The sequence below is a fragment of the Colobus angolensis genome, unplaced genomic scaffold, assembly GCF_000951035.1.
Source record: "Colobus angolensis palliatus isolate OR3802 unplaced genomic scaffold, Cang.pa_1.0 Scaffold225, whole genome shotgun sequence".
Taxonomy (NCBI): Eukaryota; Metazoa; Chordata; class Mammalia; order Primates; family Cercopithecidae; genus Colobus; species Colobus angolensis.
The window spans coordinates 4,786,481-4,803,754 of NW_012115433.1; the positions used below are offsets into that span (position 1 = coordinate 4,786,481).

At 35.5% G+C, this 17,274-nt stretch overlaps 2 protein-coding genes across 3 annotated transcripts in view; both read left to right on the forward strand.

The window, feature by feature from the left end:
• The window catches only part of CCDC102B (coiled-coil domain containing 102B), a 365,304-nt gene that overhangs the window by 29,797 nt on the left and 318,233 nt on the right, over window positions 1–17,274 (forward strand). The gene's annotated exons all lie outside the window — the stretch shown is intronic.
• Window positions 6,241–6,652, forward strand: NDUFA1 (NADH dehydrogenase (ubiquinone) 1 alpha subcomplex, 1, 7.5kDa). The gene has a single exon (XM_011944080.1). The coding sequence runs from the start codon at window positions 6,310–6,312 to the stop codon at window positions 6,520–6,522; it is 213 nt and encodes a 70-aa protein (XP_011799470.1). The 5' UTR covers window positions 6,241–6,309; the 3' UTR covers window positions 6,523–6,652.

Genomic DNA, 17,274 nt, shown 5'->3' on the forward strand with positions numbered 1-17,274 from the left:
CTCCAGCCTGGGCGACAGAGCGAGACTCTGTCTCAAAAAAAAAAAAGAAGAATCAAGGATCCTTGGATGCCAATGCTGGGCCAAGGTAGGTATAAGATAAGCCTGCCATCGGAGAATGGCGTAAACCCGGGAGGCGGAGCTTGCAGTGAGCTGAGATCCGGCCACTGCACTCCACTCCAGGCGACAGAGCAAGGCTCTGTCTCAAAAAAAATAAAATAAAATAAAATAAAAGAGACACTGTAATTAAGGTAATTTATGGCTGGTTTGTAACAGCTCTAGCTATATTTCTGGAGATGCCTGAATGTCTGGCTTTAACTTTTGGCCAAGATAATGGTAATGGAATTTATAATGTTCTGTTTAAATTCTGACCCTTAGGGCCAATTTTTTTAACTTATGACTTTCAACTGGCATAATGGGTTAGACATCCTGACCTGTGGGTCAGAGGTACATTAAAAATCTTGGGCCAGGCACACTGGCACACCTGTAATCCCAGCACTTTGGGAGGCTGAGATGGGTGGAACACCTGAGGTCAGAAGTTTGAGAGCAGCCTGGCCAACGTGGTGAAACACCATCTTTACTAAAAAAAAAAAAAATAAGCCTGGTGTGGTGGCACACACCTGTAGTCCCAGCTACTCGAGAGACTGAGACAGGAGAATCACTGGAACCCAGGTGGAGCCTGCAGTGAGCTGAGATCGTGCCACTGCACTACAGACTGGGTGAGACAGAGTGATACTCCGTCTCAAAAACCAACCAACCAACCAGTCAACCAACCAACAAAAAACTCTCTTACATCTCTGTCTTGAGCTCTCTGAAGCTTAGACTCATTGCATGGTTCAATTCACAAAGCACATTAGTGTGTGAATAAAGACCCTGAGGAGTTAGCACTGGGATCTCTCAAATGCTCAGTGCTTGCCTCCACTCCAGTCTCTTTCTCTAAATGGACCTATCAGTTGCCTTTAAACCAAAGCCTCGCAGGAGAATGCTCTGTGAAGTCTTGTCCTTTCAGATACCTGAACTCCTGAAATGTTTGGAGAGGTTGAGGGAAGGCTCGGGAGTAAATTAACACAAAGTTTGTGGTCTGAAGACACTTTAGTCATTTCAATGAGTGAATGCCTAGCTTGCAGCTGATGAAAGAACTTCAAATCTGTCTGATTATTAAGAAGAAAGAACTTCAAATTTGTCCAGTTATTATTATTACCTTGTTGTTGTTATTGTTGTTGTCATTGTTTCTGTTTTTCAGTTGAGTGTGAACAGAAAAAGAAACTGGGGATAAATTAATTTTTTTGTCCTGCAAGGTCATGACATTTTTATTTTGGATTTAAATTCTTTTGGATTTTGAAGTCTTTGGACTTGAACACTTTTAGAATTTGCATTTAATTTCTTTTGGAAAATACTGTTAATAAGACTATATCCAACATATGGGACATTTTCTATAATTGTTAGAATTTTATTAGCAGAACATCTTTAGGCAATTTATTATTTTAGTATCTTATTGTTGTAATTCAATTTCACTGAGGATCTTCTGATACGCTCTGATGAAATTCTTAAGTGGACACAGTTTGTATAGGAAATGAGATAGAGAAAACCTTTTTGGCTTTGGTGGCAGACGTGTCTTGGAACTAATTAATTTGTTGTTCTGACTATTTTCAGATCCATATGGGACAAAATCAGTACTAACAGCTATTGAACTGTGGAGGTTTTCAACATTTTCTGAAAATTTTTTGATACTCCTTTTGTAAGAGTTGGGGGATTATGTCTCTTATGTTGAATCTGGGCCCTTTCAGTGACTAGCTTATAAACAATATCATACAGAGAAAGTGAAGTTCCTAACTTCTAGGGCTAGGTAGAAAAAGCCGTACTGCATCCTCCTGGTTCTCTTGGTGCATTTGTTTTGGAGCCATGAGTTGCTACATAAGAAGTCCAACCACTTGGAGTAGTGACCTGTAGGTGCTCGGGTCGACAGCATCAGTTGAGGTCTGGTACCACAGATTCAACCACGCAGGACCAATCACCAGCCACGTGCATGAAGACGCTTCTCAATGATTCCCCAGCTGTGTGGTTACCCCCAACTGTTAAATTGCGCCAGCCAAGACTCCAGAGATGGTGGAGCATGTGTAAGACATTCACACTGCTTCATTCTGTGAGCGTTGAAAAGTTATTGTACATCACTATGTTTTGAGTACTTAGTTATGCAGCAGTTGTAACCAGAGAATGCTCTCTGAAGTCTATCCAAAGGGGTAGTTGTTAGCATTGGGGATGCAATCCAGTCAAGACTGAAGTTGGACATCCAGTCTGTTATTGAGTTTCCTTCCCCTAGGAAAATAGCCACAGTCCTGATGGAACCATGGTATTAACCCAGAGAGCCAGGAGAATGGAAAGCTGAGCACCGTCAGGGGAGACCTGTTCTTCTTCACTTCTGGAGTCAGTAGGAGAGACTCTTAATACCTTCCCAGTCACTCCCCACAGAGGTAGGAGAGGAGGCAGTGGAAGTGATGGACTTGTTGTTATTTGAGAAGAAGTGGGGTGTGCTTGGTTCAGCTCATATACTTCTGTTTTCCTCACTGGGGGCCAGCCTGACCACAGAGAACACATGGCCCTGTTTCAGCTGCCCATGTTACACATGTAAGGGGCCTGGCTCACTTAGGGCGAGCATGTGGGGTTGTAGTGTCTTCTGTGACTAGGGCTAATTCTGCAAGTCAACTAGGAAGCTTATTCTGTCCTGCCTCCCACACTGTATAGTACCTCCTACAACTCGGTCTGTGAAAACAAAATATTTTGTCCTTCAATGCCCTCTTTTCATTGAAAAATTAATTTTTTAATGAAGATATAATTGTACATATTTATGAGATACATAGTGATGTTTTGATACATATATAATGTATAGTGATCAGATTAGAGTAATAAGCATATCTATCACCTGGAATAGTTGGTACTTCTTGTGCTGGGAATATTAGAAATTCTCTCTTCTAGCTATTTCGAAATATACTAGAAATTCTCATTAACTATAATCACCCTACTGTGCTGTCAAATACAATAACTTATTTCTTCTATCTAATAGTATTTTTGTACCTATTATCCTACCTCCCTTCATGTCTCCTGCCCTTTTTCAGACTCTAGTAACCATGATTTTCCTTTCTACTTCTATGAGATAAACCTTTTAAGCTTTCACATATGAGTGAGAACATATGGTATTTATCTTTCTGTTCCTGGCTTATTTCGTTAACATAACTTCCTTCATGCTTATTCATGTTGTCCAATGGCCTCATTTCTGATCTCATTTTTATTACATTCAGAACTCAGGTGGGGATGGGAGGGTACCATTTGTTGGGCTTCTTTAAGATGCCAAGACAATTCTCCTGTATTTATTTCATACATTCAGTCATACTATTTACATGGTCATGTGATTCATCCAACCACAGACAGACAGAGTAGATCTTTATTGTTATTACTAATTTATAGCAAATTTTAAAAACATATGCAATGCACAACATCTTGTCCTAATCCTTAGAAACAGACTCCAGATTTAAGCTTAGAAACCAGTCTTTCAATATAGTACTGCCACATTAAGAGCTTCTTTCAAAAGAGTGAAACTTTGCATAATTTCTGGGTACTTAGAGTTACTTTTACTTTAACTATTTCTGAATGCTATCCATCACATGACAGTGTGATAAAACATTTGTAGATTACTAAAGAAAATAGTTCCAGTGTTTTCAGCTGGGAATCCTTTTCAATCATAATACATTTCAGAGGGCTGCCAGAAGATTTATTAACTTCTTCTCAGAAATAAATCTTAAACAGTTTGCTACCCAATGTGATATGCTTTTTTCATAATCCAAACCATACTGAGATTGCACAAAAAATGACAAAGTCCCTAGCTATAGAATTCCTGAACAGTGAAATTATGGCTTCAGTGGTAGGAACAGCCCAATATCTTTCATTTCAAGAAAAACACAATTTTCTAACTTTTACCTCTACAGGCAAAAAATTTACTTCTAAAATTCTTTTGAGTCTTATACCTCAGTGTTTAAATTTTATCCCTAAATTAGTATTTTTTCTTTTTTTCGTCCACACAGATTCTATATGCTTACTGGGTTATCATCTTTTTTTAAAAAAAAATTGACAGTTTTATTAAAATGTAAGTGATATATAAAGCTGTACATATTTAATGTATACAATTTTATAATTTAGGACATATAGATATTCCCATAAAAATCATTACCACGATCAAGGTAATAAACACATCTATCACCTTATATAACCACTTTTTATGGTGAGAACATGTGACATAAGATCTATATTTATCTATTTATGTTTTAATTGATGTGTCATAACCATACACATTTATGGGGTACTGAATGATATTTTGATACATGGATACACTGTGTAATGAGCAATTCAGTGTAACGAGAACATCCGTCATCTCAACCATTTGTCATTTCTTGGTGTTGGGAATATTCAAAATTCTCTCTTCTGGCTGTTTGCAGATATACAGGAAGTTATTAGCTATAGTCATTCTACAGTGTTGTAGAACACTAGCACTCATTCCTTCTATCTGGTTGTAATTCTGTATCCGTTAACCATTCTTTTCCTCTTCTCTTTCTCTGCTCCCCTTCCCATCCTGTCGTAAACAGTATTCTATTCTCTACTTCTATGAGATCTTTTTACTTTTTTCTCTCCCACATATGAGAGAGAACACAGAGTATTTGTCTTTCTGTGCCTGGCTTATTTTACTTAACATAATGTTCTGCAGGATTATATCCTGGAAACAAACTTTTAAAGTGCATAATACAGTATTGTTAGCCATAGGCATGGTGTTGTACAGGTTTCTAAAACTTATTCATCTTGCCTAACTTAAATTTTATACCCATTAAGCAACAATTTTCTATCTTCCTGTCTCCATCTAGCCCCTAGCAACTGCCATTCTCTTCTCTATTTCTATGAGTTTGACTATTATAGACACTTTATGTACATTGAATCATGCAGTATTTCACCTTCTATGACTGGTTTATTTCACTTAGCATAATGTACTCCAGATTCATCTGAGTTGTCACATATGGCAGGACTTTCTTCTTTTCAAAGCTGAATACAGTGATACACCATTATATGTATATATCACATTTTTTTTCCGTTCATCTGTCAATGGACGTTAGGTTGGCCATTGTGAATAATGTTGCAGTGAACGTGGGAGTTCAGATGTCTCTTTGAGATCTTCATCTTAATGCTTTTAGTTATATACCCAGCAATGGGAGTGCTGAATCGTATAGTAGCTCTATTTTTAATTTTTTGAGAAACCTCTATTCTGTTTTCCCTAGTCATTTCACCATTTTAAATTTCCACCGACACTGTTAGAAGGGTTCCAATATCTCTATATGCTCACAAATACTTGTTATATTTTCTGCTTTTGATAATAGCCTAACAAATGTGAGAAAATATCTCATTGTGATTTTTATTTTCCTTTCCCTGATAATTAGTGGTGTTGAGCACCTTTTCATATACTCGATGGTCATTTATATGTCTTCTTTGGAGAAACATCTATTTAAGTACTTTGTTCGTTATTAAACTGATGTGTGTGTGTGTGTGTGTACGTATGTTGCTATTAAGCTGTAGAATTCCCTTATATAATTTGAACATTAACCCCTTGTCTGACTGCCTGAACTAGAGTTCCAGATACAATGGAAGATTTTCTCATTGTATGCATCCTGATGAGATTAGACCTGAATATAAAATCTAGAGCATGAGCAAACAAGCTGAGTGCTAGGCATCCATTTTACTGTCTGGTAGTTTTGTAGTCAGCATGGTGACAGAAATTTCCTAATTTGACAGCTTCATACAGCTGTTTTCCCAAAGGAGTAGTTTTCAATTCTTTCATCAGCATTATGGAGCAACCTCCTCTGTTAGCAACTTCTGGCAGCAATGATAGCACATTACCCAAATGCTTTGTAGGTAATAATGTTCTGGAGACATTCCTGGAAGCATAGCCTAAGTCGAGTGCTTTGGCCCTTCCTATATTGCAAGCTATTTAATATGTAGTAAGACACCCCTTTTTCAACCTAGCTAAAGCAGATTCTGTTTTCTGCAATGGAATTCTAACGTGTAAATTATTTATGTAGTAAAAGTATAGCAACATGCATAGGATGATAAACTCCAAATAACTCAGAATAGTGGTTTTGACTGGCAATGTGTGGCAGAGAAAAGCACAGGAGGAGGGAAATGGAATAAGAATGGGGAATGCGACTGGGAAGGGAGCCGAAGCCCAGTCACCTTTCAAAGACCCAGAAGTAAGGTTTTGGCCTAGGTAACGGGGCAGAGATGTGGTTCGAGAGTCTCCCCGGACTCGCCGCCATGGGCGTGTGCTTGTTTATTCCAGGAGTGGCTACTGCGTACATCCAGAGGTTCACTAATGGGGACAAGGAAAAAAGGGTTGCTCATTTTGGGTATCACTGGAATCTGATGGAAAGAGATAGGCACATCTCTGGAGTTGATCGTTACTATGTGTCAAAGGGTTTGGAGAACATTGATTAAGGAAGCATTTTCCTGACTGATGAAAAAACAACTCAGTTACGGCCATCTACCCCTGCTAGAAGGTTATACAGTGTATTATGTAACATACAATGTGTTATGTAGTGCTTAATAAAAATAAAATTAAAAAAAAGAATGGGGAATGCAGATAATTTCATGGCATTATTTTTCAATTTTTATTTCTTAAATGATTAGTGAGTGCCTGAATATTTACTATGTCAATTCTTACACTTTTTGTGTATGAGAAATATTTTCTTTAAAATAATCTCACCAGATATTCTTTGGAATTTTGTGGATGTGTTTTCTCAGCGCTCATCATTCTTCTGATGATCTCTTATGAAAACTTAGATATCTCCAGTCTTGAGGATAAAGATACGAGTGATACAAACCAGTTCACAAGCTTATTGCAGATGGTCTCAACCACTTCCACTCATATGCACATGCACACCTCACGTACCACATGCATTACCACACATACAAAGATAAGAAACATAGCATTCTCCCTCCTTTCCTCTCTCTCTCCTCTCTCTCTCTCTCTCTCTTTTTGAGACAGTTTTACTCTGTCATCCAGGCTGGAGTGCAGTGGTATGATCATGGCTCACTGCAGCCTCAACCTCCTAGGCTCATGCGATCCTCCCACTTCTACCTCCAGAATAGCTAGGACCTGAGGGTACACCACTGCATTTGGCTAATTATTATTTTATTTAAAAAATGTAGAGATTGGGTCTTGCCTTGCTGCTGAGGCTGGTTTTGAACCCCTGGGCTCATGCAATTCTCCCATCTAGTCTCCTCAAAATGATGGGATCACAGACATGAGCCACCAAACCCAGCCAGTATTATCTTTTTATGTGGTTTATATTAATATATACATACTAAAATTGTAAAAACATGGAATGATTTTTTTCAAAAACAAACATGATTCAAATATTCTATTTTCTTTTTTAAGCACTCTGTATGTACAGACAGGTTAAAACTCAATTCCTCTCGCTCTTCTTCAAAGCCTTTTGATTGTAATCAATCTGTCAATACTGCTGTATAGCAGTTTCCTCTTTTGGAAAACAGAAGAAACATATTAATTTTCTTAAAGTTTTTTGTAAGAGTTATTTTTCAGTTGGGTGTAAATTATTTCACAAAATATTTGAGGAGGTTTACAACCAAAATTATGACAAAAACAATAGCAAGACTTTTGGCAAAATGAAAGGAACACAAATAATTCCCTCTTTTTGTCTTTTAAAATCCCATTTAAACATCCAGTAGTTAAAACAAAGACAGAAAATTCTGCATGTTCACTGGAAATCAGTCAGAGGTTTGTGTATTCCACATTTTAGAGAACTAGAGGAATTGCTGCTAAATTTAGTATGAATGTAACTGAACTGAGCAAGCCTACATAGAAGTGGTATGAGTCTCTGAGACAAGGATATGCAGACAGCAGTGGTGGCTGAACATTCCAGATAGTACAAAATTTGAGGGGAGGGCTGGGCATGGTGGCTTACAGCTGTAATCCTAGAAATTTGGGAGGCTGAAGTGGACAGATTGCTTGAGACCAGGAGTTTGATGTTGCAGTGGGTTGTGATTCCACCGCTGTGCTCCAGCCTGGGTGACAGAGTGAGCCAATGTCTCTATTGAAAACAAAAGAAAAGGAAAGAAAAGAAATTGAGGGGAGAGGTTTGGAAGCAAAGATGGGCTAGGGAGACTGTTATGGATTGAACGTGTCTCCTCAAATTCATATGCTGAAATCCTAACTCCCAATGTGATGGTGTTAGGAGGTGGAGCCATTGGTACATGATTAGATAATGACAGTGGAGCTTTCATGAATAGGATCAGTACTCTCATAAGAGAAGCTTAAGAGAGATTTCTGGCTCCTTCCACCATGTGAGCATGCAGGCAGAAGGTAGAAGTCAAGGAAGAGGAAGTGAGCCCTTTCCAGACACTGACTGCTAACATTTGGACTTCCCAGGCTCTAAAACTGTGAGAAATAAACTTCTGTTGTTTATAAGTCACCCAGTCTATGGTATTCTGTTATAGCAACCTGCATGGAATAAGATGGAGACCATCAGATAAAACACTTCTAAAGTTTTTCTCTATTCTTTCACTTGGATTTATTGAAAAATGCAAGTAACTTGCATAGTTGGCATTTAGAAAACTATGCAGAGCCTAGAAGCAGAGAAAGTCTTAAACCTGATCTCCTTCAAAGAGAGAAATAGGCTTATGGGAGGATGTGCTCCCCAGAAAACCTCTCCAAGTCTTTGTTGTAGTCACTAAGCTCCTGGCTATGGTTTGCATGAGGATCTAATTCATCATTATTTAGCTCAGCCTGCTGGACCTCTGGACTTGGAGACAGGCCCTGCTGTGACTGATGTGGGCAGGCTCAAGCACTGAAAAGTTGTAATGGAACAGAAAACAAGCATGGAATCTATGAAAAATTCCATACTTCAAAAGAAGGTAATCTCCATTTCTCTACACATGAAAGAGATTCTTATAATTTTATTATAAGAAATAGAATAGGGATATTTTATATTTATAAAAGCTACAATGTAAAGTACAAATATAAAAATTACAAATATTTCTATTTTGCTTGATATGGAATGAAATATGTAAAGCAAAATCTGCCACAAAATTGTTAGAAAAGTAACTGAAATGGCAGCTGTCATGTATCCATGTAATTAATCCATAATATATTTAAGACAAAAATAATATTTTAAAAATATTGATTACAAAATTGTATTAATGATCAAATTAAAAATTTGAACTAAATATTGGAGAAATTAATTTTCTTACCAATAGCCATAGAAAAACTATAGGAATCAATCATGTAGAGGACCAATAAAATAATTTCATAAATTACAAATAATAGAAATAGTATATAGAGTTGCTATATTTAACGTATAAAAATAAACATGCTTGAAACATTTCACATACTGTTCTAAATAATTATGAAAGTATAGATAAAAGAGCTATTCAATCAACACTATTAAGAAAATAAGAAAATGTGATAATTCTAAATATTAAAATACATGAGATTTAGCCAAAGATTTAAATAGATATAAATACAAATTTTAAATAGTCTAATTATCAAAATTTTTTTTAAAAATCAAGCAAAGTTTATATATGGTTCATGGAAGATTTTCTGTAAGTATTATTTTGAATCACTAAGTTATTTCAGGCAAAGAAATAAGAGCCAAAGAAATAAAAAATGAAGATGAGTAAAATTACTTAGGATATTAAAATTGTTAAATTTATATCAATAAATTAGTCCACAATAAATTAATCTAATAGTATCTATAGCTTCTAAAAGAAATATAACAAAAGTCCTTAAACAATAAATAGATGGTTCTCTGAACTATTCTATCAATACAAAAGAAAACACTCACAAATTGACGTAAGAAAGGCAATATAACAGGTAAGGAAGAGATTCAATAACTCTGTAAGAGAAAGTTATCTTCTATTTATTCTACTAAATATGCATACTTCAATAATGTTTTAAAATACAAATTGCCAACATTGATTTAATAAGAAAATATCCTCCGTAGACTGATGACCAGGTCTGCCACATATAGTAGGCAATGCTAGTTGTAAACTTCTAAAAGGCAAGAGAAGGCATGCCCAATGTAATCTTTATGTTTAAATGGCTCTGCTTGGAGTTTTGCAGTATGGTACCAAATGTGTACAGCTATACTTGGTACACAAACAATGATCAAGACAGAAATGGAAAAGATATTGAAGTGTTACTTGTGGGAAAACTCAGAAGCCAAGTAAGTCAATTCAATAAGAAAAGGGAATGCAGATGTCTCCAGTATTTTCTAGGCCAAGTTATGTGCCACTACAGGCATGTCCTGTTAATGCAGTGTTGCATAGCATATTCATGGTTTGGAATGTTGTATCTGGGGTGTGTGTGCATGTGTGTGTGTGTGTGTGTGCACATGTTTGTGCGCGTGTGGGTAACCCATCCAAGAGCATCCTGAGTGCTGGTGAGAACTGGGTGGTGGTCAAGCCTCTGCTCCAGTGCTACCTCCTTAAAGTGTCAATTCCATCATTTTTTTTATCTAAAAATGTGCCCTTCATCCATCAGAAAAGGCTTAACTATTACCAGAAAGCCTGCCTACAGCCCGAATTGAAATACATTCTGTTATATTATAATTGCATTATGTTCTGAATTTTTTTCTCCTTATCCCTGACATTTTAAAGAATATACTGTGCTTGCTTACATAATAAGGACATGATATTAGCTTGCATGAAGAAGAATGGCCTTTTTGTCTTTAGTAAGATTGTAGTTTCTAGTGAAAGCTATGATTTTATGTATGACTGTTGACATTCTTGCCTCTCCAAGGAATCCTTAGAAGATAAAATGTCTCTTTCCTCTTGGTAATATTATTTCAAAAATAGACTTAATCTAAAACAGCTGTTGAAATTGATCCCAAACTGCAGAGTAGGAAAAGGAGGAATAATTTTATTGGGTAAAACTATACATAACAAACTGGTCAACCAGATGGAATTTTCTCTTAAAAAACAACTAATGCTATTTTAAAAAAATGCATACTGGTGTGAAGAAAATTATATAAAATAAGTATAACTTTTTATTGCTTTATATTAATTGTTGCTAGATATTATTATTTCCTTTTTTCTATTTTATTTTGCTTTACTTATTTCCTCACAAATTGAACATTAAATAATATTTAAGATTTTAAAGAAAAAATAATAAGAAAAATTATAGCTCTAGTTGGCACTTTACTTTTGCTACATAGCTTCTAATATGCTTTCCTCTTTCAGAAGAATTTGTTATGGTGTAAATTTAATGTTCTGAAGAGGAAAGGTTATACCTCACCTCACTTCTGTCCCCAAAGTCAGTGAATGAGCAAATCACATGTGCCTGGCCAACTGGAAGCTCCAACTGGAAATTTTAGTCCTTGAACAAATATTAGAAAGACAAGAGATGGTTAGAATTCATTTACAAAAACAGCAGTGGTAGCTGTGTCCTGCAGACTTTGAAAAGATGGCCTTTTCACCTCTTCTCAGCCTTATGGTGGGTCTTGATTTGTGCCTATATTACAAGCCAGTCTTCTATTTCTCTTAGAGTCCAGAAGTATTAACATGTTAAAAATACATTTTCATTTTATTTAAGGTATACAAAATTGATTTTGATACTTGAAGCTGAAGACGTATATATATGTGTTTGTATTATACATGTAGATGTATAATGTATGTATTATATATGTAGCTATATATGTATTATGTATGTATGTATTAAATATGTATATATGTAATATATATAAATAATTTGGTTTGGTTTCTATAAACACAATATTTTAGCAAATCAAATATGATCTTAAAATTGTACAAGTTAAACATGCTTGTGCTGCAGTAAGAATCAGTATTATTTAAGATATTTCTATGAGAGAAAAGAATGACAATAGATTGTTTAACAAAATCTATACAGGGATAGCATGCTAGAAAACTCTAGCACACCATTATCAGTAGGACTCACAAAGAGATAAGACTTCTGTAGCTGTTATAATCTATAATGTAAGCATCACTATAAATTGGTAGTTATGACCCCCAAAATCCAATGGTGCTGGAGCTTAGGATACTAAGTTGAGAGGAGATTGTGATAAACTCTGATAAGAGAAGAAAGTCATGATATCTATAACTTTAAAACTAAGTCTTTCTTTTTATTTTTTTGAGAAATAGGTCCTGGCTTCTTGCTGGGACCCGGGAAGATTAAATGCTTGTTTCATACATGAATGAGGCAGAGGGGTTATTTGAAAGCCTTTTTAAGACTTGGTGGTTCCTTATATGCCAAATCCTTCCCCATCCCTATAGTAAGAAATGAGCAAAACAAACTTAACAAATAAAAAATACAACAACTTTAAACAAGCAAATCTATAAAGAGAGAGAAAAAAAAAAAACTAAAACAACCCCAAATGGATGAAATGATCTTTCAAATAAGAAATAACAACAGAATGCCACCGCTACCTAACAAAACAAAAGCAAAACAAAACAAAAAAACCACCAAGATACACTCAGGCTTGAAAAGAGCTTCTGAAAATTAAAACTATGAAAACACTATTAAAAGCTCAAGAGAAAGGCTGAAAACGATATTTAGGGAAACTCACGGCATATAACAAAGAAAGAAAAAGTTATGTAAAATATTGGGGAAAAATAAAGGAATTTTATTACCAGTCTAGTATGTTTAATATCTTAAAAATAAGACTTGTGGAGCCAGCTAATTGAGATAAGAGAAAGAAGAAAATGTTTAACACAGTAATCAATAAAATTTTATATGTACTTAAAGACATGAGTTTCCATATTTAAAGGACTCATTGGGTACTCAGCTCAAATAATAGACATGAATATGTAGCAAGACATCATGATATTTTAGTTTACCAGCATTAACAGCTTCTAGTGGTCAAGGGAAGAAGTAAAGGTGAAGGGAAGAGGTGACAGTCACATACAAAAAAAATGAGATTAAGAATGACATCAGACTTCTCAACAGACATATGGAGGGCCAGAAGACAATGGAACAATGTCTTACAATTTTGGAAGACGATGCTACGTATAGAATTATATACACATGCAAATTGTCAATCAGGGTTTTGTACAAACTAAAAATGTTTTAGATCTGTAAAGTATTAATTTATTTTTGTAAGTCCTTTCTATGGAATGTAGATTTTTGCCAAAATAAGGGAGTAAACCAAAAGAGAAAAGAGGATATACAATACTCAAGATTTAGGGAAGTCTTGGATGGCAGCTGGATTGTCGACCTACAGAGCAACCATGCTATTATGGACCAAACAGATGCCCACACTTCTGAGAGTTCTGCAGGGACATCCCCCTCAGCCCTCACCCCTCTTTGGGGGTTACATTTGATGAAGAAAACTGCTTTGTTTGGAGTTTCAGGGGCAGCTTGCATCAAAAGACTGATCACTGCAGGGGTATAAAGGCATAGTTATCTCACCTCAACTTGGAAGGGGCCATCTCAATTCCAGAATACTGAGGTAGTCTCCTTCTGCCAAATTGTCCTTCCTTCTCCATTTCACAGTTGTAATCTCAAGTCCATTTCCTAATAAACCTCCTGTACACTAAGCTCCATCTCAATTTGTGTCTTCTCAGAGCCATTTAGCACAGTTTGGTTTTAAACTATTTACGTGAAATACTGTCTTAAAGTAAAGTTAACAAAAATAAGTAAAGTAGCCTGACACAAATTAAAGTAAAAATAAAATATGTAAGCAATGTTAGTGTACAAAATTCACACCCCAACGACCTGTAACATAGAAGAGTTTAAATTAGAATGCAAGCTTTAAACTAGAATACCACCAATGTGAAAGAGATGAACACAGTTAATTACATGACTTGCTAGGTGTAAGATAAAAATAAACTTGCTCCTAAAGAGAAGGACACTGTATTACTTTATTTCAAGAATAAAGAGAAATTTTTCTCATGAGTTATTAAACACTTTTGTTGTACCAGGTATCATTGATACATTCATTTAGCCAGTCCTTCCAAAGACTTGTCATTGTACAACAGGAATCTTCAAGGACTACACAGTAAGGTGTAAGAACCAGCAAAGGAAAGATATAACCATCGCCCAGTGTCACATTGTCACTATAAAAGCAAATGCATGGTGCTATGGGAATCCAAGGACCAATGCTAAAGCTGATTTTGGTGTCATAACAGGGTATCCAGTGAAAGTGATGTCTAAATTTAGGTCTGAAATGCGAATAGGAGTTAGATGAATAATGAGAAGAAACAGGCAGAAAACCAGTAAAGTCCTTTCAGCGAGAAAGATAACAGCTTGCCTGGGTGAATTGAAAACTTTTCAGGATAGCTGGATGGCAGGGTTTGCCTAACCTAAATTTATCTTCATCCTGGAGTAAGAGCCTCTTAATTTTGTTAAGATACAATGTGCAAGCAAAAGAAAAAAATTCAGCCTCTTTTGTAGCAAAGTAAAGGCATGTTACTTATTTATGACCAATGAATACAAGTAGAGATGCTGTATTTCCCATGGAATCCTCTAAATGGAGGGAGTGCACCCTTCTGTGGCTTTTCTTGTTCTGCGCCGTGGAACACAGCTGAGTTTGAGCACAAAGCCCGCCAATTTTCAGTCTTAATTTGTCTTTTTATACAAACATCTCAGGCTACAATTTCCCTCTCAAACAAATTTCATGGCCTCCCACAAGTTACGATATGTATTTTTTTATTTTCTCTAATTACACATTTTTAAACATTCGTCTACAACTTGCTTAGTTGTGAAAATAGTCTTTATGTAGTACTTCTTTGAAATTTGTTGGAAGTTTTTCAATTTTTATAAATCTTCTATATAAGTTCCTAGAGAATTCATTTTTTAGAAAGTTTCTGTGTGAAGCAGTTTCTGTTAACTAGTATACTCTGTTTACCTGGGTAATCAGTCGGTACTTTAGATATGTTGAAATATCCCACTCTGAGTGTGAATTTGTCAAATTCTCAATTTTAAAATAATTTTTTATTTAAATATTTGAATCTGTATCATTTGCTCTGTACACTTTTTAGAACTTTTGTAGTTTCCTGGTGAGGTGAATATTTTATCATTTTCTTGCAAATTTCCTTAACACTAGCATAGCTTTGTGCTTTAAGATCTATTTTTGGATATTATATAACTACACTAGATTCCTTTAAATAATACTTCGTGTTACAGATTTTTATAAATGTTTTAAAATTTTAACCCTTATAGCTGGGTTTAGTTTATATCATGGTTGTTTAACTGTATTTAATTTGAGAAGTTCAGTTCATTTACGTTTATGATAATTATTTATATTTTTGACTTATTTTTAAAATCATTACTTTGTGCTTTCATTTGTTCTGATTTTCCACTGCTTTTTAAAAATCTTCATTTTTGATTGAACTTGTATCTTTATCTGTTTCCCTTCTTCATTTTGAAAATCTTTTGCTAGTTTCTAAGTAATTCCATTCTGTTTAAACTTATTTTGGATGGTGTCCTTGACATTTTACCATCCATGTTTACATAAATGTTTACAATTACAGTAGTCTCTCCTTATTCAACGTTTCGCTTTCCACAGTTTTGGTTACCCACAGTCAACCATGGTTTGAAAATAATAAATGGAAAACTCCAGAAATAAGCAATGCATAAATTTTAAACTATGTGCCATCATGAGTAGCGTGATGAAATCTTGTGGTGTTGCTCAGCAAAGACTTATAAAGAAGGCTAACATATTTCTTATAACCTTTTTGTCCTCCAAATTTATGGAGAACATATTTGCCTTAAATGTATTGTTGTTTGGGATGAAATAATTTATTATAACTAAATTTTGAAATATTCCTTGACACTTTCTAGCCTAAAATCTTTTTTGTTTCCATGCATTTTCTCCACACTCAACACACTCCCGCTCACTAGTCACTTACTGGCCATGTGGACTATCAGATTGACTGTCATGGTATTCCAGAGCTTGTGTTCAGGTAACCCTTATTTTACTTAATGATGGCCCCAAAGCTCAAGAGTAGTGATGATGGTAATTTAGATATGCCTAAGAAAAGCCAGAAAGTAAAAAGGTGAAAGGTCTGTATTTCATAAGGAGATAAAAAATCATCATGTGTGGAGATTGCGAAGACTACAATAAGAAACAACCTGCCTGTGATATTATGAAGAAGGAAAGCAAAAGTCATGCTACTTTTGCTGTTACACCTCAAACTGTAAACATTACTGCCACAGCGCATGATAAATATTTAGTTAAAATTGAAAAGGCATTACATTTGTGGGTGGAAAACAGGAACGGAAACGTATTCTGATCGATGGCAATTGGGTTTGGTACTACCTGTGGTTTTAGGCATCCACTGCGGGGGCTTGGAATGTATCCCCTGCAGATGGGGGGGTTACTGTAATCAATATTTTATCTCTGCCTCACAAACCACACAAAGGCCTTAGGGGAAAATACTGCTAATATCTTCTTGATTTATAAAGCATTGTTTCTGATATTTTAGACATGATTTTATAATTGTATGTGGGCTATATTGTTCAAATTTACTTACCATTTTATATAGATAAGTTTGGTTTACATTTATTTACTGGACTCTTTTTTCATGCTTACTACATTGTAAACATGGAGAATGCCTGTTTTTTTAAATGAATCATCTCCCTGTTTCTCATACAACTGTATTGACGGTTGCCATGGCACAACCTCCTTGGAGATTACTTATGTAAGTCACAGGAAAGGGCGCCTGTAATATTTAGGTGGATTTGTAAAAAAGCTAGATGGAGTTATCATATGCTTGCATGGTTGCCTCTTTCTCTCTTGTGTCCTTTTCATTCCTCCCTAGAGGAAAGGATAAAAGAGTCAAAGCACAATAGCTATATTTAGAATATTGGCAAAAAGATTCTTTGTATTCTAACAATGTAAAAAAAATGTTTCCTCGATAATAGCATGACAACCTAATCTGAAGAATTAAAGATTTTCTGTTCTGAGAATACTACGATATGCCGATGCAGAGGATTTCGAGGTTGATTGCCTCTTTCTATACTCAATGATGATAAAAATATAAACACTACCAATACTCCTCAATACAGCAATAGAATCTAGCATTTGTTTTCCCTTGTGTTAACCTCTAGGTATTTCTTCCATGTGAGTATAATAATAGAGTAACTGTGGCTTATAAAGTAGCCTTTTCTGCCATTATCATATAATTACCCTTTGTTGAATGCCATGTGCCTAAAAGTGCATTAGAACCTTGATCATTGTTGCTTTCTATTCTCATAGCTTCATAAGAACT

Excerpts from the sequence above, each read along its gene's own strand:
- NDUFA1 (XM_011944080.1), top strand. The coding sequence starts at position 6,310 with ATGTGGTTCGAGAGTCTCCCCGGACTCGCCGCCATGGGCGTGTGCTTG.